This window comes from Peromyscus leucopus, chromosome 20, assembly GCF_004664715.2.
Source record: "Peromyscus leucopus breed LL Stock chromosome 20, UCI_PerLeu_2.1, whole genome shotgun sequence".
NCBI classification, from domain to species: Eukaryota; Metazoa; Chordata; class Mammalia; order Rodentia; family Cricetidae; genus Peromyscus; species Peromyscus leucopus.
The window spans coordinates 49,211,302-49,236,685 of record NC_051080.1 but is presented as its reverse complement, the minus strand read 5'-3'; the positions used below and the strand labels follow the sequence as shown (position 1 = coordinate 49,236,685).

At 40.4% G+C, this 25,384-nt stretch overlaps 1 protein-coding gene across 9 annotated transcripts in view; it reads right to left on the bottom strand.

Annotated features, from left to right (window-relative positions):
- Positions 1-25,384, bottom strand: part of Oxr1 (oxidation resistance 1) — a 401,129-nt gene that overhangs the window by 50,271 nt on the left and 325,474 nt on the right. For 3 of the 9 annotated variants that reach the window (XM_028879297.2, XM_028879299.2, XM_028879300.2), the window contains 3 exons: positions 7,490-7,572; positions 3,700-3,807; positions 2,656-2,769 (listed from right to left, as the gene is read on the bottom strand). In XM_028879297.2, coding sequence (XP_028735130.1) covers positions 2,656-2,769; positions 3,700-3,807; positions 7,490-7,572 — 305 coding nt within the window. Of the gene's footprint in view, positions 1-2,655; positions 2,770-3,699; positions 3,808-7,489; positions 7,573-16,464; positions 16,484-16,900; positions 17,224-17,636; positions 17,656-25,384 lie in introns of those variants that run through there. The other 6 variants (XM_037197781.1, XM_037197780.1, XM_037197779.1 and 3 more) reach the window with 6 other exon arrangements.

Below are 25,384 nucleotides of genomic sequence, written 5' to 3'. Positions count from 1 at the left end.
CCAGCTGACAGGGTAGAAGCAGGAAGTCAGATAAATTCAACGTCATCCTTGGCTACACAGTGATTTCAAGAAAAGCCACAGATTCAGAAGACTGTTTTAAAAAGCAACAAATAAATAAATAAGCTCATAATTTCACCCAATATAGTAAATTCTAGCTACTTTACCCACATTTACTCTATGGTTCCTTATGTTTTTTCATTCACATGAGAATAAAAATGAAGAATAGTTTCAATGTTTAAATTTTCAAAGGTAATATTTTTATGTGAAGTAAATTATTTAAAAATATAGATGATAATGTGTACGTTAAAAAGCCATAAACAAGACATTTTAGGCTCATATATAATGTGCTACACAAAACTAAACATTCAAGAAGCCAACCAATTTTATTGGAAATACTGACTGACAATTTCTGCAATAAACATGTAGTAGCAATACTAACAGACATTATTTAATGTGATGCTAGTATGCATCATACCTAACCAAAGGTAATATTCAAACATAATATTCTTTCTCCTAGGAATATATATATATATATATATATATATATATATATATATATATATATATATAATTAGAATATAACAGTATAAGAGGCAAATAATAGTTGTAATGCAGAAATTATCAACTGAAATATACAAAAAGTTTCATAGGAAAATTATCTTAGTTCAGTAATAAATTCAGTTTTATGCAAAAAGCACAACTATAATTTATAGAAATCACTGTTTAAAATAATGTTCTAACTACGGTATGCAGTCTCTGGAGAAGAAGGCGATGCCTGCCCTTGAGTGGAGAATGCCTCATGAGCTCTTCTATTTCTTGACTAGTCGGAGGAAAGGATAGTTTCTGGAGCACACCGGAGAGCAGCTGAGTCACTAGGGTTAAGGGGTCACTCACAAGGCTTTGTTATTCTCCCCTTTTCAGCTACAAGGCAAAGGACAGATGATCATTCCCACTCGGGAGGGGATCTGCTCAGATAGCCACTCCCACTCGGGACGGGACCTGCTTTTTTTTTCTTTCTTTTTTGATTTGATCTCCTTTTTTATTTCAAGATTTCCAAATCAAGCCAGGCGGTAGAAAGATGTGGCCTGAAGGGAATCCCACAGGTTTCTAGTCAGGAAAGTTCCTGCAATTTATTCTATATAATTCTACTTTAGGGTTAGAAGCTCAATCTAAATCAGCCTCTGACTACATTTTTCTTTTGTTATTTTTCCTTGTCTATCAAACTCGGCACATCCCCTGCCAAGTGGCAGAAACAAGTTCAAAGCTGTTGTGTTATTGTCTGCAATATCCATCATTAAACTCTGACTTCCACTCTTATCAATGAGAATAAATATAATGCAGATTGAGCACTCTAAATCTCAAACTCTGAAATGCTTGAAACCCCAAACTTTCTCAACAGTGCCATGAAAGGTCAAGCAGCAAAGTCCTGACCTTGGGTGACAGCACACAGAAATCAGTGTGCAAGCTTATCCCCGGTGTACATTTCCAGGGTGTAGGAACAGAACTTTGTATTTAGAATTTTGTATTGCTTCTTGTCCCAAAGTTTCCATCTCCCTCCTTTTATCCATTCCTCTCTTCCTTCCCCCATCTTGTCACACAAACACATACATATACACCAACACCAACAGTAACACACACACACACACACACACACACACACACTCCGGGATGGGGGAAACTAGAATACTAAGAAACTAAAAGTGGAAAACTAGAGCTTAAGTAATTGCGAGGCAAATTAATACACAATTTGTGTTTGGTTATTAGTTTGACATTTGAAACAAATTCTGAGTGTAAACTGGGGCAGAAAATAAAAAGATGTCTTCTAAGGCCAACACCAACCAGCTTCCCAAAGACTCTAAGTCACCCAAAGATTCGTTTTTTTTTTTTTTTTTTTTTGGTTTTTCGAGACAGGGTTTCTCTGTGTAGTTTTAAGTGCCTGTCCTGGCTCTTGCTCTCAGACCAGGCTGAACTCGAACTCAGAGATCCGCCTGGCTCTGCCTCCCAAGTGCTGAGATTAAAGGCGTGTGCTATTGCCACCCAGCAAAAAAAGATTCTTTAATAAGTAACCAGAAGGCAAAACAAAAACAGAAAATTATGATCACTATTAGTTAATATAGGAAAAATTCTTTTTGGAGAGACTTTAATGAAACTTGATTTCTTAAAACTCATTTGCAAATCTAGCTTACCTAGAACATTTTCTCCTTACACATGCTGAATAAATTAACTGACTCTATTAATACTGAAAGGAATAAGGAGGATGATAAATTCTTATTCTTCAGAGTCAGTGCATCGAAAATGAATTCAATTTGAAGAATTCCAAGTACTAGTATGCATATATCATATACGTGTGCATGTGTGTACACACACAAATACAGATTCCAGAAAATAAATATGCAAAGTGGACATGATCTTATCTCATTTTTGTTAGGTGTAAGTCCCTGAAAAATTAAATTTCTTATGGTATTTATGAGATAGAAATGATGACTGTCTTGGACCATTACTACCAAAGGTAGCAATTGAAGATCAGCACATTAACAAAATAAAAGGATTTATAATCACTTTCAGCACAGTCAAGTAGGATGAAAACCACGCAGGATGAGTAACGTGTACACTACGTAAATTCTACATACAAATGGTTGAAAGCAGGATACTCACAGTGACTTTATCAAATTCAGCCTCGGACGATGTTGGCGACAGAGGACTTACTGGGCTTAGAGATGGAGAGCTCTCAACACTGGAGACGCACTCGGGATCAGGAACGTATAAAACCTGTAAGAAAACGTCCATATACAGACTCAGAAAACAAATACAAGTGGCCAAATAATGCTCTGTAAGTGAGTATTATTTGATAGTGACCTTTGGCAATAAAAAAATTCAGGTTATAAGAGTACAACAATATATCATATGTTGTACTAAGTATGAAAAAATAAAAATAAATACTTTAAAATTAATTTAAGAAATTAATTTAGAAATGGTTATTAAAACAAGCCATTGACATAGCATAGAAACAAACTATTAGTGCATGTGGTCATCTTAAAGGCAACTTGAATTACTAGAGGAATTAACTGTACATATTTCCTTGACCCAACAATTGTATATGTAGGAAAGTATGCTGTGGGATATGTATAAAATAGACAAATGTCCACTCCAGCAGTGCTGACACTAGCAAGAGAGCAATACACTAAGCCTGACTGTGTGACTGGTTCCACAGTGATGAGCAACACAGTCATCATCACAGATGAGGAAGGTTGTTAGAGTGCTGTATTTACATAGAACATTTTCTAAGGGTCACAAACTTAACAATAGAAACAAAACCCCCTGGTACAGGCTAGACTATTTCTGAAAGATTTGTTTCTTGTTTTGTTAACTTCGCTTGTTTCTAATTTGTTAACTTGTTTCCAGAAAGCAAGTTAGAGATTGAAGGATAGCTTACCTTTAAAAATATTGGAATGCTGTCAATTCACTTGAGATTTTTAAGTGTTTTTAAAGGTTCTTAATTATATTTGAAACATAACTTACAATTATTTTCAGTTGTTTTAAGAAGGGAATTAATAGACGTGATTTGTACTTTTATCTGGCCAATAGGATTTGTTCCAGAACACAAAAAATTCTCATATTTTCTACACTGTTAACTATGTAAAAATAAATATGTTTTCCCCAATGATTTTAAACATCAATACATTTAAATAAAACCAATACCTGCCCAGTCACGACTGCTCTGGAGAATAACTTATTTAACTGAACAAGCTCGTTGGGTGTGGTGTCAAATTTCAGGGCTATGCTATTCAAAGAATCTCTTGATTCAACCTGTTTAAAAGGAGAAATAGATTACTTTCACCTGTTAAAACAGAATAAATTATAAGATTGAGTGATTATGTAATATTAATAGATCTTGGAAACAATCTTATGTTTGATTCATAAACCATAATTTCTGAGAAAATGCTCTAGAAATATCACATTCTACAATGATCCCAACCCACTAAGACAGAGAGCATGGTAAAATGTGTGCTTTACTACAGTTCACGCTGGCCAGCAACTCGAGCAGTTTCCAAACACAAATTAAATCTTCAAAGCATGTTCACTTTACGAAGCATTAAAATACCTGAGACAGAACCACCTCAGTGGTTAAGAGCTTGTACTGCTCAACACGGGGCCAGACTGGATTCCCAGCCCAAGTCAGACTGCTCACAGTGGTCTGTAACTCCAGCTCAAGGGTCTGAGTTAACTTACCTCACTGCACATACCCCCATCACACACATGTTAGAAACAGAAAGAAAATTCAGTATTACAAAAGGATCGAAGAGAGGAGCTGCAATTTCCAAAACAGGAAGTGACAGCAGAAAATGCAAGCATCTGGGAAGGTAGGAACAGGAAAAAAAAAAATCTGTGCCATAGGTCAGGAAACTAGAAAGGACATGTTAGAGCAGCAAAAGGGATCCTAAGGAAAGGGGGAAAGAGGGTAAATAGAATGCATGGGGGTACTATTTGGAGGAAGGAAGGAACTAGCCAGAAGAGGATAAGGGTGCCTGGGGAAAGGAAACCAATTAGAACAATGTTGTGACATACATGCACAACAATTCCATAATGAAGCTGATTATTTCGCAGGTCACTTGAAACTTTAATAGAAATAAATAAAGGACAGAAAAATGGAAAAGTTGGAAGGATGAAATAATAAGCAGCAGCAAAAAGAAAAAGCCAATGGATTTAATAACTGGAAAGTATTTCAGTAGAAAGGTATAGTAAATTATGAAAAAATGATAATGTATAACATTCTGAATGTGCATATAGAGTCTGTAAACACATGTGTATGTCTGTCTGTACATACATGTACATGAATGTGTAGAGGACATAGATCAATGACCAGTGTCTTCTTTGAATGTTTTACATCTTATATTTTGAGACAGTCTCTTGTTGATGTTCAAGCTGACTAATCTACTCTGGCTGAAGGCCGAGTTCCCGGGGTCTGCCTGTTTCCATCTTCCCTCTGCTGAGTTACAGGCACACACTGTGGCCTGCCTTTCTACATGGGTCCTAGGGATCTGAAATAAGATCCCCACATTCGCAAGGCTGGTGCTTTTCCAATGGAGTTAACCATTCCCGGAAAGTCTACATGTATACCATTCTTATGGCCCACTTTAATTCCCACTGAAAGTGACTTTACAATTAAAACTGTGTGTGTGTGTGTGTGTGCGTGTGCGTGTGCGTGTGCGTGTGTGTGAGACTTGATTTTAACTTTTAGGCTACCTAAAATGTAATAATTAACTTTATGATACGTAAGGTAGTATTGTAAATATATTTAAGCTAGATAGCATATATTTTTTAAACTGCTTTGCAAAATTCCTGGAACTCTTGGGTTCAGACAATCCTGTTTTGCCAAAGCCTCCAGAGAGCTGGGACTACAGTTACAGACAGTTATACCAAGTTTAGAGCATAAGTATTTTAAAGGAAAAGAAACTTGAAGAGTACATTGTGGTACAGAAGTTTTATCATAACAGAAATACATAGAAATAAATACAGCAGTCAATACAAAGTCATGTTATATGAAGATTTGTTAGACTTTATGTAAGTATTTTAAAGATTATAAAAAATACTATAAAATAACAATATCTAGCTTTGACTTTCACATTTCTTGCATTTTATAATTTGACATGTATAATAAAAAATAAAAAATAAATAAGACCTGTTAAGATGTTTTATGATTGCTGGTCAATATATGAGCTTTTAAAGAGTCAGTCATAAGGAAAGGACTTTTTTTTTTCAGGTTTTCATGGCCTGCCCTCACACCACAATAAATGGTTCTTACTTTAATTTTGCTTCAAATGTCTTATTACATTTCAAGGATGACAAATTTCTAAATTCAAAACCAACAAAATCTTATAGTTCATGAACATCAAAAACTGTATTGTGTACATTTTTATAGCACAATGATAGACGTCAGGTCTCAAATCTTATGCCTTTGTAAACATTTAAGAATATTCTAAGTTTTGCTACTTAGCCTTTTACTATTTGAACTCATTTTCTCATCTCAACCATACAGGCACAAACACACATAAGTTAGGGTTGTAGTGGGCTTTAAAATCCATTTTTTTTTTGACAGAAGTTAATCCTACCTAAATATGTAGTTTCTCGCCTTTTGAAAATAATATGACTGTGGTGATATTGTGTGTCCCCCCAATATATTGTGCACCCTAATAAATTCTCTGCCTGGGGTCAGAGAACAGAACAGCCACTAGACAGACATAGAGGCCAGAAAATCGTGGCACACACGCCTTTAATCCTATCACTTGGGAGGCAGAGATCCATCCAGATCCCTGTGAGTTTAAGGTCACCCTGAAAACCGCCAGGCATGGTGACATAATCTCAGGAAGAGATGGCAGCAAACAGAAAGATATATATAAGGCGTGAAAACCAGGAACTAAGTTTGTTAAGCTTTTAGGCTTTTAGCAGCAGTTCATCTGAGATCCATATGGATGAGGACACAGAGGCTTCCAGTCTGAGGAAACAAGATCAGCTGAGGAATTAGCGAGGTGAGGTTAGCCGTGACTTGTTCTGTTTCTCTGATCATTCAGAATTTACCCCAATAGCTGGCACTGAGTGTTTTTTATTAATAAGACCTTTTAAGATTTGTGCTACATATGACAAAAGTCAATATACAGTATATAAAAAGTATATATACAGTATATATAAGTATATGTAAGTACAGTATATATAAAAAAGTATAACTCAATTTTGATACTGTTCAAGAATTCATGGTAAGTAGTTCAGACTCATCCTGGAAGGTCTGAACACTGAAGAAATGTTAACTATGTTGAAGGTTGCTACTTTCTCCTTAATTGTTATGTTAAAAAATACCAAGTAACAAAGTTAATATGAATTCATATATTTGCTTTACAACATGGTCAGCACCATCTAAATCAAACTTGTTTACATCCAACCAAGTAAGCAAAACATGGCATTCCAAAATTAATTTGTCACTTCAACTGTCCACAGTAACTAGAAATGAGAAAAAAACAGCATAGAGATCTGAGGGTCGTTTCAAGAACCACCACCAAAAAACAAAACAAAACAAAACAAAACAAAAAAACCCATTTTCACAGCTGAGGAAACTTAGCACTCAACTTAGCTAGTGAGGGTCCTGTCTGTCATTAGCACTAACATTAACACCATGGGGAACCCAAGAGAACATTGCTAAAAAGGCAAATATTTTCCTAAAAGCCTAATCTATTAAAATTATTGCAACATAGGAACTCTCACTCTAAATTACCATCAATATTAAATTTAATTTGCCAGAATAAGTGTCTTTATATAACAAAGTAAGGAAAACAAGTCATAAAATACAATTAAGAATCAAAGGATTATTATTAAGGAAAGCTACACAAAAGAAGTCAGATTTTTAAAATGAGGCAATTAATACTTGGCTCATCTGCAAACAGAAAATGCCTTTAGTAAGACTGTGACAAAGATAATTGCTTTTGCCAAAGTCACTTACAGTATACTCAATAGTTCCTTTAGGCTTCTGAAAAGACATCCTTCGCCCATCTTTCTTGTCTAGGGTCTTCTTTTGGCCAGTGTCTAAGAAAATCAAAGCAAAACACTTATTAAATTCATCTTCCTTTCAGAGTAATGCCAACAACTGCAGGAAGGAGCTTACTTCCAGATATACAATTCACTAATTTAGAGAGGCATTATTATTGTTATTACTATTATTAACTAATATCTAGAAAAGATATTATTAATATGCACATGAAAAATTCCCTATAGGTCATAAAGATAGTCATCTCTATGGTACAATATGAAACTGCATAATTTTAAATCAAATGTTAATTATTTTTCATTTGTTTATCAAGAGATTTCATGTGGCTTTTTTATCATCAGCAACAGGGAGTTACTGGCCTCAGTCTGAAATCTGGGCCTACCTGTGAGTCTTCTCATCTATTCTCCCTGTAACAATGACTCCATAAACATCTCAAATGATCAAATGATCAACAAGAAAACCCCTAAAATACTAGTGCAAATTTTCAGAGTTAAATAAGATAGTAAATGCAGCCAGGTACTAACTATACTGATCCAAATTAAAACCACTCTCCACAAAAGATTAGTTCTGAAACTAAACTAATCTGGAAAAATGCAGGTTTCGTGGTTCTCCCACTATCCAAACTTACTTGACCCTGACTACACTAGACTGGATTTCTTTGTAACAGTACATCAGCTGTCAGATGGACCGTTTAAATGATGATAAGCAGTAATGTTTGAAGTCCCCAAAAGCCAATGCAGAAAAGTTAAAGCTGTCCTAAAATTTCCTGAGAAGCAAGGTCAACCACTGCTATTAATTACAAAACTTTACATCTCCACTTCATCTGCTACAGTTTTAAAATTGCCATCTGTGTTTTTAATCTCTCCCACTAAACTATAACCTCCACTATGTGGACTTGCTTCATTCTCCAAATTCTCTTCAGTGCCTAACAAAGGGTCTGGATGGACTAACACTATTCTGACCCAACCATTTAAACTAGTCCTACTGCAGTCCTTGTGGCTGTCTAAATGTTCCATATGACAGATTCGGTACGGGCCAATGAGACAGCTCAGCAGGTACAATCACTTGTCTCCAAACCTGGTGACCCATCTCTGCTCCACTGGACACAGAGGCACACCCCCCACAGACCCTAAACAAACAAATAAATGTTAAACGGTTAGATAAGGAGTTACAGTGTACACATCACAAAGGAACAAGGGCAGATGTGTGTGCACACAGAAACAGATACATCTTTACTTCTGTATCTCAAGCATCTGAAGAACTACAGTGGAAGAATATTAAAACCCAAGGGTAAGCAATAGGCAAAAGGCAAGGTCGGACAACCCACAAGGCAAACCCGGCCTTACACATATCAAAGATGTTGAGGTTCGCAGACAACTAGTGAAGTGCAAATGTGAGTCACAGTGAGATACCATTTCTCACATACCAGACTGGGTAAAAATTCAAACGCTTAACTGCATACTGTCTGTAGGAAAACAGGCACAGGCCCACATTTCTGGTGGAGGGCAAAATGCTAAAATTCTTTAAAAGAACATTAATTTTGCCCATCAAAATATTATTTTAAACCTCCTGTGTATATCTGACATACATTATCGATTGCTTGTCTGGACGAGAAAATAACTTACTTCTGCTACTTCATAAGTAGTCAATAGAGGGAGCCAAAAATACAATGCAAAATCAGCCTATAGATCATTATCTCATATCCCTCCCTGTGGGGAAATATAAAATAAATTTGATCATTCTTTTGATGTCAGACACGGCCATGACATCCTTTGTCCAAAGGAACAAGGACAGAAATATGTCTTCCCAGTAGATTGTTAGAGCTGCCTTTCGTTTTCACTTTTATTTATTCTATGTGTCTTTTACATCATGTTTCTTGATTCTATTCATTTCCCTGTCCCTTTGCATCCACCTCCACCCCTGCATCCCCCTCCCAAATAAAACAAAATTTAAGAGAAAAAAGGAAAAAAAATTAAAAATGGAAAAAAAAGCATTAAAAATCTCATCATGGGAGCTGCAATGTGACACAGTGAGTCACACCCGTAACCCACTTTGTCCATGTATGTTTACTTGCAAGTGTTCACTGAAAAGAGTCACTGGCCCGGTTCGAGGCCTCTGGTTTCTACTATATTGCGGATGCTGGGCCCTCACTAGGGCTCTCCCTGGATATCCTGTTGTTACTCTGTGTTGTGGAGATCCTGCAGCCTTGGGTCTGCAGGTTAGGTCACATGCTCCAGCAGCTCATAGGTGGGGTGGATGTTGGGGCAGGCCAAATCATAACCCTGGATCTGGGCCTGGGCAGCTGTAGGGTTGGTCTGCTGGCCAGTTCTCCCCTGTCCTCAGACCAGGGTGAGCTCTCCAGCATTGCCCTGGGCTAATTCACCTCTTGCAGTAATGATGGAGGGTTGCGGCCAGTTCTTCTGCTTTCCAGCCCTCAGGGTCAGCTCTCCCACACCTGCACCATTAGGGCCAGCTCTACTGTGCTGCCCAGAGGAGCTACAGGGACCACTCTCCCGAGTACTGCAGCTGGTGAGGGGTAGGGTCAGCCCTCCTGCTCTTATGACCCCAAGGCCGCTCCTCCACCTGTCTCAGGCATTGATGGGTGGGAGGCGCGGGGAGGGCATCTCTCTTCCGCCCATACCACATGTCAGATGAGTAACGGGGACATAGTGCTGACCATTTTTCTTTTCTTTTCTCTTCTCTTTTGGTTTTTCAAGACAAGGTTTCCAGCCCTATCTGTCCTGGATCTCGCTTTGTAGACCAGGCTGGCCTTGAACTCAGGAGATCCACCTGCCTCTGCCTCCCGAGTGCTGGGATTAAAGGCGTGCACGCCCACCACACCTATAGCTTTCTCTTCCTGTATTCCCAGTCAAAGATGGTTCTCACACAGGATGCTCCTCCATCAACAGAAATCCCAGAGAAAAGATGCAAGTCCTAAAAAGTTAACACATACACACACACACACACACACACACACACACACACACCATATGCATGCTCACAAACCTATTCCTGTTTTTGTTCCAGATTAAATCACTGTGCATGAAATATCAAAGAGTTATTCAATAATTCATGCATGAAAAGCAAATCAAGTAGAGGAAAAAGTGAACAATCTGGACTGCAGGCATAGGAAACTGTCATTCGATGCCACAGACTTAAATCATAGCAGTCTTATCAAAATGAGAACCCCAGAAATAAAGAACATACAAGAAAAGGTCTATCGATCCAAGATAAATTATAAAAATGTTGCTAGTAAAAGTAATTGTGAACATTATAAACACACACATTGTAAAAATAACAATGAGTAAATACCAGATTATAAAAAGGAAAAAAAATAGTAGATAAAACAGCTCATCATAAAAATCCACTAAGAATTAATAGGATTCTAACAATTCCAACTTGCTAATGCTTTGAAATCAGACAGACTTTTTTTTTATTTTTTTGTTTTTCGAGACAGGGTTTCTCTGTGTAGCTTTGCGCCTTTCCTGGGACTCACTTGGTAGCCCAGGCTGGCCTCGAACTCACAGAGATCCACCTGGCTCTGCCTCCCGAGTGCTGGGATTAAAGGAGTGCGCCACCACCTTTTAAGTATCATCTTCCATTAAGCTCTCTCCTGTTCTAACTAGCCACGCAGAAGAGATTCCAGCAACAATGCTTATTCCAATAATAATGTCTCTGAAAGTTCAGGTTAGATTGATTTCCAAAGTGCAACCTTCAGAATATTACAGATTCTCTCCAGATGGACCAGTTCTACACAAAAAAGTCTTCTATGTGCACTTCTAAAATCCAGTTTCAGAACTCTGCTAAGTCAGTTTAACAGCTTAACAGGCCCCTCCAGCCCACGCCTCTCTCATGTCCTGCATGTCTAACCCATCACCTTCCATACCTGCTCAGGGTCTTTAACCTCCAGAGCTGTCCATAAAGTCAGCAGGGTCTGACAAGTCCTCCTTGGTTCTTTACATCCTACCCCAGTGACCCTTGCTATATTCAAAAAGTGCTAGAAGCTCTTACCCACTCAAAATCCACTGCTGTGGCTCTCTAAATTATGTAATGATCCTACGTCAAGTTTCTAGCTGCTCTTCAACAAATATCCTTGATTTTCTCTTTGACATTAGCTGTCATATTTATTGAGTCCAGTATTTGACACTCTGTAGGTATGTGTCTCAGTTATCACTTCCAATAATAAACTGAAAATACTAAATAAAAAATACTAATGTAGATACAGAATCCAGAGGCAAAATTCCTCAATGTGATTTTTAAAGAAATCAAACTCACCACATTTAAAATACAAATTAGCCACATTTACTTAATAGCTATCATACTGGAACATCACAAATACCACAAAACATTTCCATCATTACAAAAGAGGTTTCACTATATAATCTAAAATCTATAACTTAAAATCTAAACACCCCCAACCCCGCCTTCCACTCAGAGATCCTGAGATAAGTGCATACCTGGATTGTTTCATCCCTTACAGAACTGTTACACCATCACCACTGACTACATTAAACTGTTTGTAAACAGACCTTTGGAAGGGCTGGGGGTGGGGTATTTAGTAAACATGCTTCTTGAGCAAGTATGAGAAACTGAGTTTTTATCTCCAAAAGCCACGTAAAGGCTTGGTGGGTATGGCAGCCCACTTGGAATCCCATATTCTGGAAAGTGGAGACAGGAGATCCTCGGGGCAAGATGGCTGGGCAGACTAGCAGAAATGCAAGTTTAGGGAGGCTCTGCCTCATTAAATAAAGTGGAGAGGCAGTGAAGGAGACACCCAACATCAACCTTGGGCCTCTACTGAGCCCACACAAGCAAACATGAATGCATATAGGCACACACATCACATATAAATAAATGTGCAATAAAACAAAACAAAACAAAATAAAATACAGCTTTCAAAATTGAAGTCTTTAAGATAATGTGGGTTATTTTTCGGTGGTTGTTTTATTTATTTTTGCTATCTTACAGAGTTTCTTCTATTTATGCATAAAATAAGGAATGACTGTTTATCCTGAATGCCCAATCAATTGGTTGAGCTTTGTCTTAGGGATACTGATTTCTAGCTGATCATGTTTTGCTCTTTTAATTAACTGCAAGTGAACAAAAACAAATATTTAAATCTCTGACATTTGTACTTGTTCTTAAAACGTGTTCCCTTTTCTACAGTAGCACCAAGCATGTAGTAAAAACTGTGAGGAGTCTCTTAAGGATAAGGCTCCTGGTGACCACACAAAAGGATTTTTTATGGAGTGCCCTCTCTCCTTATCCGTACTATCAATCTCTGAGGTTTCAGTTATCCGCTGCCAACTACAGTCGGAAAATATTAACTGAAACAATGCAAAATTATATCACAGGCTGTAAGCTCCACACCATTCTAAGTAGCATAACGAAATTTATATCACCATCCTATCCACATATACTCCCTATGTCCAGTTCACCTACCCTGTTGACGTCACTCAGCCATTAGTCAGTAGCCACCCAATCAGATCAACTGTTACTGTATCATTATTTTACAGTGGCGTTAAAGTTCAAGAGTGGCCAATCAGAACGCAGAACACTGGCTGGGATTAGTAATATTTCATGGCTTGCTTCACACAGTTCTAAAGGTTCTGAAAACGAACCAGCAATACAAAGAGTTCTCTTTTGGGTACATGATTCAGCATAGAGGATTTTAGCAGCTGAAAAGTCAAACAGATCCTATCACAGAATTTATTTCAGTGACCTTGTGGTTCAAATCCAAGTCAACAAAATATAACCTTTTGTTTTGTTTCTCAAATTAAGCACCCTGACAGTTATGTGAACCATTTCATCTTAGCTCTCTATATTTTCCAAAGCACAGATACAAAATTCAATAAAAATTTCAGCAAATTGAGAGACAAGTTAAATTACCCAAGTCAAAACAAACAACTTTTTGAAACAGAAGGATTAGGGAAGAATCAATTCAAAAGTTCTGGGCTATTATCCACCCTCTTTTTTATTGGATCATTTTTCATCCGCTCTATATATACACAAAACATTATAAACGACTTAATGTCCAGCTCAACAGTGTGTGGCTGAGGTCTATGAACAGTATTAAAGATGCCGATGGCCCACTTTCTAGGCCGAAAGAACAGAACGGCTCACTACTGAGATCAGAACTTAAAGACCTAACAATAGCCATTTTAGCAAAAATGGTTCCAGGACTACGCCCACCTCTGCTGGCCTCTATTATTACCTTCCAAGCCAGGGGAAGTAAAGGACCAAGATGGAGAAAAGAACCAGCTTTAACATCTTCTCACAGGCAAGGTAAAGGAGTACAGAGTTGGGAACAGGAAGAGATTTGAGAGATAAACCACACCCCCTTCGCACTCCAAATAAACTGTGATCTAGGAGCTAGACACAGTAAGAAGATAGATGGAGTTTTTAAATGAACACCCAGTTGAATTGTTTGCTTTGCAGTGCTCGGCACTGAATTCAGGGCCTGGGGTATATTCATCAAGTGTTACACTCCTAGACTTTGTGACTGAAGTTTTAAAGTAAGGACAGCTACATTAAACATAGTCTTTTAGATATACTAAAAGGTAAATGAAATGAAAAATTAAATGGTGCTGTTTAAAGAATACTGTCATCAACTGGGAAAACAGGGTGGCTGTAACAGAGTTTGGCAAAAGTTGGTGCTTACATCAACCTGTCAAATCCACTGATCTGTATTTACTTACAAAATGATTCAGCAAATATTTAAAGAGTATAACATGCAGGCCAGTGTTTCTCAACCTGTGGGTTGTGACCTCTGTGTGGTTGAACGACCATCAGAAAACACAGATATTTTCATTATGATTCGCAACAGTAGCAAAAATACAGTTATGAAGCAACAACGAAATAACTTTATGGCTGGGGTCACCGCAACATGACAGGCTGTATTAAAGGGTCACAGTGTTAGGCGGGCTGAAAAACCACCAATGCAAGCTATTGTCCTAAGCCCAACCAGAACGGTGTTTACGGTGGGAGCATGCTTTAAATTATGGATTATACTATGCTTCTTTGTAATTTTTATAGAGAACAATGTGATTGCATGCTTAGTGTGCCTCCACTGTGCCTTAACGACCATTTTCCTGAGGAGGTTTAACTTAAAAGCCAGAAGCTGACTAAGTGAAGGCAGCCGCCCTGAGGGGTCAAGGGAACAGCATTACTGGGCTGTTTGTAGAAAGTGTAAAATCAAAAGGCCTGCTGGAAGTTTTCTCTAGTCTTTCTCTAAACTGTCTATGGTAAAACTATGCCATCATTATCCTTCGAAACCTGAAATGGTCAGAAGCGAGATCTCCAGCGACAAACTGGGCTGCAGACTGCAGACAACCTATAGGCATGGAAGTGTCTGTGACAGGAAACATGGCTGACGGGGCTTCTCAAGGGAGGAGACAGGCATGTGGACATGTCAGCTGTCAGAAGCAACAGACCAATCTCAAAGCACAGCACAGCCTAAAGGACACGGATGCAGGAATGACTGGTCCAAACCCAGCTGCAAGGCCTGAGGAATAAAATGCTCATTATAAACGAAGACTGCTTAGAAATCTTAACAGTACGGTGTGTTTGAGACAAGCGTATGCACGCTGCTTCTCAGAATCGGGACAAGGTGGGCAGCTGCACTTACGCCAGTCAGGTGTTCCACCTGTAAGCTGTGTCCACAGCAACCACTCGCTGTGATTCAGAAAGCAACCAAGCTTTCAGTACAGCACTTATTTCTTGCCTTGTCTTCAGAACCCTGTATCATAACCTCAGAGACATGCTATGTCCAAGCTTTATCCGCCATCTATCTCACTGGTTTGCTCTAAAGGACAAGACTCTCACAGAGCTGAGAACCTGAGATTATTTAATCCCACCTCATTCACAAACAAGGACGCACAGAAGTTACTGCCAGGATCAACCCACCCCACTCACTGTGGTCACACTGCTGTGACATCTCAAGGCCTCTTTAAGCTGTGAGATTTGGGGCAGCGTGAACCTTAAAAAGAAGGCACTATGAACTTCATAAGCAGGTTCAAGAGAAGAGACATTTGTAGAGGTTCTGCAGCTGTAATTCTGAAGGAAGATGGCAGACCGAGTGGTGCTCAATGTATGTTCAGGAACGAAAGATCCGTATGTGTGAGCGCATCTATTAGAGATTCAATACTCCCCTTTCTAGTTGGATGGCCCCACATACTGCATAGCCACCCACTCAGAGGTTGATCAATAATAACACCCGTCTTCAAGAAACTGAAATTCATTTAAAAAAAAAAAAAAAAAAAAACCTCTTTACTCAGACATTGCAAGTACTGTTCTGCATTCCTGATCTCAACTTTAAAAAGGATTTTTAATGCAGCCAAAAACTTTACAAAACTACCCCCCACACCCTTTTTTTTTTTTTCTTAACTTCAAAAACAGGAAAACAGGGGTTCTCATGAAGGAAGACAAAGTGGGCAAAGTAAGGAAAAATTAGTTAAAGGGACATGCTGACACTAGATTTTAAAAGTCCAGTTTCTTCAAGTTACACACCCACAAGACAAGTGAGGAATACTCATTACTTCAAGGCTTCAAAAGGAACAGGAGTGCCTAGTTATGAACAAATTTTATGGATTTTATACTTTTCTCTACTTTTGAAACTGAAATGTTCATATATCCACCCTGAAAGCACCTATAAACATACTGAACACAAGATGAAAAAGAATATATGAATGACTGATCCCACAGAAAGCCAATAACGCCGGGAAAACTACCATATGCATTACACCAAAATACATATGCTGCACTTGACCCTGCTCAGGGGGGGATCAGAAACGTGCCATTATAAGGTCTTTAACGAGCAGCCTAGGGCTGCTGCGGTGGAAGAGAGGGAACACAAAAGTTCAAGGCAAATAATAAGTGAGAAAAAGTTCCCGGGTTCGGCCTCAAGAGAACACACGGTGTGCAAAACTCACTTCGGTTCCCAGACGAGGGAAGCGCTTTCGATTACAAAGTGCCATTTGTTGGGTTTGGTTTGGGTTTGTTTGTTTGTTTTTAAGTTAGGGAAGGAGTCCTGGCAGCGGGCACGCACCCGAGTCCAACCCGGGACCAAAGCAAAGGCCGCCCCGAGCAGACGCGGGCGTTCTGGAAGTCTAACTCGGTGCACGTCACAACTGGTTGGAGGAGGCCAGGGAGAGGCAGGATCCCACACTGAACCGGGGGACAAGTCGGTGGCGGCGCCTGTCCCGGGTGGGAAGGGCCACCACCAGGCAGCTGCCAGTCTCGGGGGGGGCTCGCACACCTGCCCGGGGCCGCACACCTGCCCGCGCCCCCCTCGGCGTGGCACCGCCTCCCGGTCCTGGTCCCGGTCCCCGTCCGCGCGCGGGGAGGCGAGGCGCCGCAGGGACTCACCGGGGCACTCACCGGGCCCCTCGGGGCTGGCCGGCGACGGCGGCCGCTGCTCGGCGGGGCCGCAGCCGGGGTCTCCCGGGGCCGGCTCCCTCAGCAAGTCCTCGAAGCGCACCTGCCGAGCTTCGCTGCCGCCGCCGCCGCCGCCGCCGCCGAGCCCCCACAGGCGGCTGGCCGTGCCCCGCAGCAGCCGCCCGCTCTTGCCGGTGAACGTGGTCAGGTAGTCCATGCCGCCGCCGCCGCCGCCCGTCGCCACGGTTCTCGGGGCCGCGGCCGCCGCGCGACAGCGCCCGCCCAGCCTGCCGAGCCGGGGGCGGCGGCTCCGCGCCTCCAGGCGAGCGAGCGAGCGAGCGGCGCGGGCCAGGCCTCCTTGGGCCCGGGGCGGACCATCATCGGGCCGCGCGTCGGCGGCGGGGGGGTGGAGCGGGCGCACAAAGTTCCGGAAAAGTTGTGCTCGTCCTTCCCGCGCTCCGCGACGGGCAGAGCTTCACTGAGCAAAGCGTGGCTCGTCTTTCCGGGACCGACCCCGAGGTTAGAAACTCCGGGACCTGGACGTCTCCCGGGCCGGCTCCAGCCGCCCTCCCCCACCTTCCTGCCGCGGTGGAGCAGACCTGCCCCGCCCCGCCCCGTCCCGGACCCAGCCGGACTTTCTGGACCGCCGAGGAAGGGAGGACCCCTAGCCTCCAGCCCCAGGGCAATGCGGGGCCCACAGCCGGTCCGGATGCTCTGCTAGACTTACCCGGAGTTCAAGGGCCTAGCAAAGTTTTTGCTAATGGTGTTGGAAACGTGTGTGTGTGTGTGTGTGTGTGTGTGTGTGTGTGTGTGCGCGCGCGCGCGCACACACACACACACCCGCGCGCCATGTAACAACTTGCATCTTTAAAAGCATTTTAAATTTGGTGGCCAAGTAGCGATGATGGCGACTTTAAATGTTAAGACTGCAGTCATACTTTTAAATAAGGCAGTGGCCATGTTTAAAGTTCGCTGTGAGCTTTATGAACTTTTGCTAAATTGACTTTGTAGGAATCCAGTGCAGTGAAGGAAGGCTCTGAAGATGAACAGATCTGCCTTTTAGGTGGAAAACAAGGCATTGAGAAAGATCAGTGACTTTTGACACACCCTTACGACTCGGGTTTTGTTTCCTGTGAGATCTGGTTAGTCTTTTCATGTCTGTTTATAGCTTTGTTAGTTTCCCCACAAATTAAACAAGCCCTCTTTTTTGGAATCGCCAGTATATTAAAGTATTTGAGGGTAAGTTGTGATTGCTCAGGACATTAAAAGGCTAGAGACTCTGAATAATGGAGTCTAGAAAATGGGGAACTTATTTTGCCCAGTTATAATCCCTCCTGAGGCTGCTGCCCTCTGATCAACATTTTAAATCAGTTGACAAATCTCTTTTCCATGCCCTCACCCTTATCAGTTTAAATTCTCAGTTGATTGAATGAACTTCAGGATCCTAACATTAGCATCAACTTTATACCTGGTTACAAATACAGAATGTGTGGGCAGCGTCCCCAGAGTGCCTCATTTACAGTGCTTATGAGGAAGAGGCCGAGGGAATTGCATTCTCAGCAAGCATTCCTATGTTCCGAAGTGTTGCTTGGTTTAAAAACAGCTCCAGCCTTCCTTCTGTATCTCTTAAGGACCTCTTGGTTCAGCCATGTAATGGGCAATGTTCGTGATCCCCCAAACTCAGATGTTCAAATCCTAATCCCACACAATGGTTTAGGGAGGTAATTAAGTCATGAGGATGACATCCTCTGGAAAGGAAGCAGTCCCCTGGTAAGAGCAGCCTCAAAGAGCTCTCTGATCTACCTGCAATGTAAAGGATCCACAGCTAAGAGTCTGTAACTAGAAGAGGGTTACTTGTGTGGCACCCTGATTTTGGATCTCTGGACTCAATCAATGCAATCAAGTTTTGTTATCCATAAACCACCCAAGAATGGCACTTCCTGTTTAAGTTTGTCTTGTTTATATCTGAGAATTACATTTCAATAGAAAACATCACTGGGTTCAGCACCTCCACTGAGTTCTTTGAGTCTCAGCATGCTGCTAGCTAGGTTTGGTGAGCACAGGCCTCCTGCAATCCAGCTACCATGGAGGACAACAAAGATTAGAAGTTCAAAGCCAACCTGGCCATTTTATCAAGACTTTGTCTCAAAATAAAATTCAGAGAGAAGGAGGCTAGAGAAGGAGAACAGATGGAGAGAGAAAGGAAAGAGGGTGCTTCCAAAATACTTTTAAAGAAAAAATCTTGATAAACTGAAATACTTTTCTAGGGTGTGTCTTCTATTGTCTTACTAAATTTACTTGCTTTGTGATTGCCATAAACAAATAGTGTTTGAGTCCTTAATGCCCAATTAATCTTGTGCTTCTATATCCCAACAGTAGGAAACTGCATTCTACTGTTTCAAAGACAATTTTATAACATGTTAACCCCTGCCTCCCATTTTTTTCTACATCGGTATCACAGAAGGCAAGAGCTGCTGGACCAACTGTGTACCTTACTGAATACAATTTGATTGCAATGCATCTGGACCCTAATATTTCCTATGGAATCAACCTCTTAGTCTGTGTTTCACATTTCTCATTTCTGCTGTCATCATTCCAGTGAAGCACCAAAGTTATCACTCCAAAATGTTACATTACCTTCAACATGACCCAGAAAGTCATGGGCCATCAGATGTGAATGCTCACTTTACTCCCCCCCCCCTTTTTTTTCATCTTATGTTCCTATACAAGTTCCTTTCCATACTCTGACTCAGAAAGAGGTCCTTAGTCCTGTCCTAGCCTCCCCCTAAAATCTACTTTGATCTTGGTCTGGTTGGCGTTGCCTGTGGCATGCCAGCCTGTGAGTCTTCCTATTGCACTTTCCCTACATTATCTCCTTGGCCCTTACCCTAGGTGGGCAACATAAATCTCTGTTATCCTTAAAAAACTTCCCTTGCGTACCATACTTGCTTGGAGGTTACCTTTCACTTCATTTTTAATGTCTTATTGCTGACGTGTAACTTACGTACCATAAAATCCACCTGTTCAAAGTGTACAGATTGAGGAAATATCATGAACAACTTTGTCTTTAAACAGTTCATCACGTGAAAATAAGCTTAACTGTTTGTTAGACACTCCCATTCTACCTGTTGCCCTAAGCAATCACTAAGCCGATATCTATGGACTTGCTTTAATAAGCATCTCATATTAAGAAGTCATGTAATATTGACTTTGAGGGCCAGCTTCTTTCATGGCATGTCTTAGCCCCAGGCCTTCTTCATACTGTAGGTGTATCTATCTGTACATCACATAATGCTACCCTGGACAGAGACCCCATTTACTCATTCATTAGTTCTTCAATATTGGGATTTTCCTGATTTGATGGTTATTATTAATAATGTTGTAACCATCTGTGCATCTAAGTTTCTTTTCTGATATTATATTTCACTTGAGTATATACAAAAGAATGTTAAATTTATAGTTTTTAATCTACATACTAAAACATTCCATATTAAACTTCCAACTATTTTCTTTACAGTCATGGAACAATTTATCCTTGAGTTCATATGACATTCCAAGGTGATCCAAAGTGCCAATTTAAAAGGAAGTAAAAAACAACAAAGCTAGAGGCCTTGTCTCTCCCAAAACATAAAGTTACAAATTGTATATTGGCCTAAAGATAGACATATAGATCAATGGTATAGAATTAAGCATTAAGAAATAAACTTTTAAAGGTATTGGTTTTCAACAAGGATGCCAAGGACATTTAATGGGGGTTTGTGGCGGGGTGGGGGGGGTGGGGGGTAGGGGGGTGGGTACTATCTGCAACAAACAGTTCTGGAATGACTGGTAGCCACATGTCAAAGCAAGAGCTTAGATTCCTCCCTCACAGCAAACACACGTTAATTCAATATGGCTCAAAGAAACAACTAAGAGCTAAAACCGTCTAACTCTTAGAGGAACATAGGAGGTGTGGAGAATCTTCACAGTCTGGGATTTGACAAGACTCTAAGCGGTGACACCAGAACCTCACATAACCTAAGCAAAGCCCCTTACTTCTAGTCAGTGAAATGCAGTTAGCTGCCAGTAAACACCAGTGTCTTCTATTAGAATAATGGACCACTGGTTGTGTAGACAACAGGTATGTGAGGATAAAGTGTGGTACTTCCTGCAGAGGGCATTTTGGCAGAATCTACACATTTTAAAGCATATACACTTTAATTCAATAAGCACACTTTTTTTATGATAGGTCCTATTTATGTCTGAAATGATACTGTTTCCTGTTTACAAAAGCAATATATTGAAAATACTTTAAATGGTAATAAGCAAATAAGTAAGATGTTTATGTATTCAAAAATTCAAATCCATGTGTTCTTGCTGGACATAGTAGCATGGACTTGTAACAACCAGCGCTCAGAAAGCTGGCAGGAGAGCTGCTGGAGCCAGCCTGGGCTATGTAGTAAGACTTACTCAAAGGGAGGAGACGATTTCTTGGTATAGTTAGTAAAATGTCCTGGAAAACACACACACACACACACACACACACACACACACACACACACACATATATGAAAGCAACTTTCAGAACACCTATCTGTGTTTCCATTTTTGAAAGTGGAACAAAGTGTATGTATCCACATATAAAATTTTGTTAGCACATATATGGAAATAGTAGCTAACCCTGGGGGTTCAAGACTGCAATCTTAGCTATTAGGGAGGCTTAGGCAGGAAGTTGGAAAGTTAAAAGTCTGTCTTATAAAATGAGTTCAAACCCAGATTGGACCACTGTTGAAACTACAAATATGAATCAATACACCCCCACACACATACACACGCTCGGGGGGTGGGGAGAAACAGACACAGAAAAAGAAAAAGAGGAGAGAAAGAGAGACAGAGACAGAAACAGGCACACTCACACATGAGGGGAAGAAAGAGAAACAGACACAGAAGAGAGAGGAGAGACAGAAATAGAGACAGAGACAGACACACACGGGTGGGGAGAAACAGACACACAGAGAGAGAGAAACACACACACACACACACACACACACCACACACACACACGATGTACAGGAATGGGGATGTGGCACAATGGTCCAGTGTTTACGCAATGTATGAGGCCCTCACTTCAATCCCCTGTATCATAGGAGGAATTAGAAAAGAAAGGTAGCTTGTTGCTTTCTGACACAAGTAACCCAGGTTAAGTGGGAGGGACTGAACTTTCGTTGTTGTACACTATGTATACATAGCTTATTAGAATGTTTTTATAAGTTAAAAATATTTCAGTGAGTCTATATTGTCTTCTAGGAAGTTGTAAGATTGTGCAATATTAAACTACTGTTACTCAGGCCTGCCTGGCTAAAAATATTTAAGATAAAAAGCTGTATTTCTTAATCACCAGTTCTTACTGCACCAAGTGCAACCCATTCTTTCTCTGCAGGGGTAATCTTTCTATCGATTTAGGTCACTGGAGCACAGTGTACATGGCTCAGAGTGCACTGTCGCCCCATTATTAAGAACATAGGCCCTAAGGCCTGCCGCCTTTGGTCCCATCTTTCCCACTACTAGTAGTGCAGTGGGAAGCAACGGACTTAACCAATCAGTCCTGTGGACTCCGTACCTGTGAAAAGAGAGAAGCTGAGGAGATTTCATAAGGAAGCATGAGCCACGGAGACAGCTCAGAGGTACAGTGCATGCTGTGGAAGCATGAAAATTCAGTTCAGACCTCACCATGAGTGGAAAGAGCTGGCCACAGTGACACACACATTGAAGCCCAGTGCTTTCATTGACAGGTAGATCCCTGGGGCTTGCTAGCCAGCAAGTTTAGCCTAACTGAGATCCCAGTGAGAGATCCTGTCTTTAAAAAAAAAAAAAAAAAAAAGTGTGGTTCCTGAGGAAAAACTCCTACCCTATCACACATATGTAAACACACACACACACAAACACACACACACACACACACACACACACACACACACACACACACACGCCTTCTATGTGTCTTATGTGTCTAGATGACTATCTGAAATATATTAGTGCCTTAGTAAATTGAGTTATTTTATAAGTTTTATTATAATGATTATTATCTTGCTCAATGCAAGAAATAATTGTATGGGAAGCTAAAACAGAGTCTGGGGAGATGGCTCAGCAGTTAAGAAAGCTTTCTTCTCTTCCAGAGGACCCAAGTGTGGTTTCCAGAACTCCCATTGGTCGTCTCATAGCCAACCACACATAACTCCAATTCCAGTGAATCTGACTCCCCCCCCACCCTTTCTGGCCTTCAAGTGTACCTACACACATGTGGCATACAACACACATATACATAAATAGAAATAAAATATTTTTCAAAAAAAGGAAAAAACTAATACAGAAGACATCATTAATTATGTTGGTATTCTGTGGGACCAATTTTAAAATAATCCTGACATGTATGTAGCATTTCCAATCAGGAAAAAGTTGTGAAAATGTAATACATGTTTTCATCAATCAGTCAATTTTACCCTCTTGCCTTAAGTCTCAAACACAATGGCCATATTTTATTCTTAGAAAAGGAGGAGTACTCTGCCTTTTCCTTAGTGATATTTTGTCTCATTGAAATAATTTCTTCATTATCTTTTCAAAAGAAAAGGGAAATATGCTGTGGGACGGTCTGTATGTCAAATCTGTTGCTCTGATTGGTCAATAAATAAAACACTGATTGGCCAGTGGCCAGGCAGGAAGTAGGTGGGACAAAGAGAGAGGAGAATTCTGGGAAGCGGAAGGCTGAGGCGGAGAGACACTGCAGCCGCCGCCATGACCAGCAGCATGTGAAGACGCTGGTAAGCCACCAGCCACGTGGCAAGGTATAGATTTATAGAAATGGACTAATTTAAGCAATAAGAACAGTTAGCAAGAAGCCTGCCACGGCCATACAGTTTGTAAGCAATATAAGTCTCTGTGTTTACTTGTTTGGGTCTGAGTGGCTGTGGGACTGGTGGGTGACAAAGATTTGTCCTGACTGTGGGCAAGGCAGGAAAACTCTAGCTACAGAAATATATACACATAATAAAAGTTCAAGGAGTATAAAAAGCTATATAGTGATATGTTTTCACCTCTTTGCAAAATCAAGGCTTCGTGATTTCTTTTGTATCTCTCCAGGAATACATAACATATCCATATGCATATGTGTACTAGTGTGAGCATGTAGTGTATGTAGATATATGTACCCTTGCATTTTAAAGGAAAAATGGAAATTTATTGTATCAATTGTTTTACTTAAATTTATATCAAAGCCTTTCTATATTAAAACATGTTAGAGCAACTTCATTGTTGATATAGTTTTGGAATTGAATTCATTGTAGGCTATTGAACAAAGCAGTGTTGTGAGCTCCCAAAATATTCAACTTTATGACATTTATTAACTACAAGTTATATGAAAAGCTCACAGAAATGCATTTTGCTCATTGGTTGGAGCTGTGTGCATGCATGTGCTGACATTATTAGCTAATTAAAGAGCAGTTCCCTTAGATTCCCCGAATTTAAAGAAAGTCTCCCCTGACACCATGACTCTGAGGACGCATTGTTCTTTAGACTTTGGAAACAACTGCAGTATCTATTGTTCAAAATAAGGCCAGTAACTTACCTTTCAACATAAAAGTTTCAAGTAATCCCTTTTTAAAAGCTGTCTGTGGATCAAATTCAGCATCTCTAGTTCATGTTAGCAAATGCTTTTCCACTGAGCCAAATCCTCAGCCCATTAACTAAGACAATTTTTGTTGAAAGTAGGAACTTGGAAAAAAAATTGACAAGGAAACTAGAAAGAGCACTCTGATTTTATTATTGTACCCAAAAAGTGTTCTATCCAAGCATTATATATTATATCCAAACAATCAGAACTGTATCTCCAAAATCTATTGGCTTGTGCTTTTCAAATGTTCCTGCTCGGTTAGTATTTGTAAGTTGGCTGTGGCAGCTGAAGTCCTGGTTAATATTGTCTTTGTGGTCTTTCCCCACTCCCACTCCTGTCAGTCACACCTTGCCAAGCTCTCCCAGTTCAAGCTCACATCTTTTTTGCAAATCTGACATCACGGTGGCTTTTCTATTAATAACCCTCTCCTGGCATTCTTGTTGGCTCACTGAAACTATCAGGGATAGATTCGTTACTATGTTCATTACTTTTTTCAAAATACTTTCTAATGCCAACAATATTATTGGATCTTGGAGGACTGGAATTTCGCCTGAAAGCAGAAAATGTAGACCATTTCCTCAAATTGAAGTACCTGAGCAGTGAGCATCTGATACCAAATTGTTACACAAAATGGTAAAATGCAATTCATATTCTCATGAAAAGGCTAGCCACATTAATAAACACAGAAGAAACCTGGATCCTCAAGAATCAGACTATGTCAGAACATCTGCCCAGCAACTATTATGGCATAGAAATGTCAGGAGTCATATTTCTGATGGGAGAAGCAGAACCAGTGATGGGATCAATGAAACCAACACTAAGCAAAGATG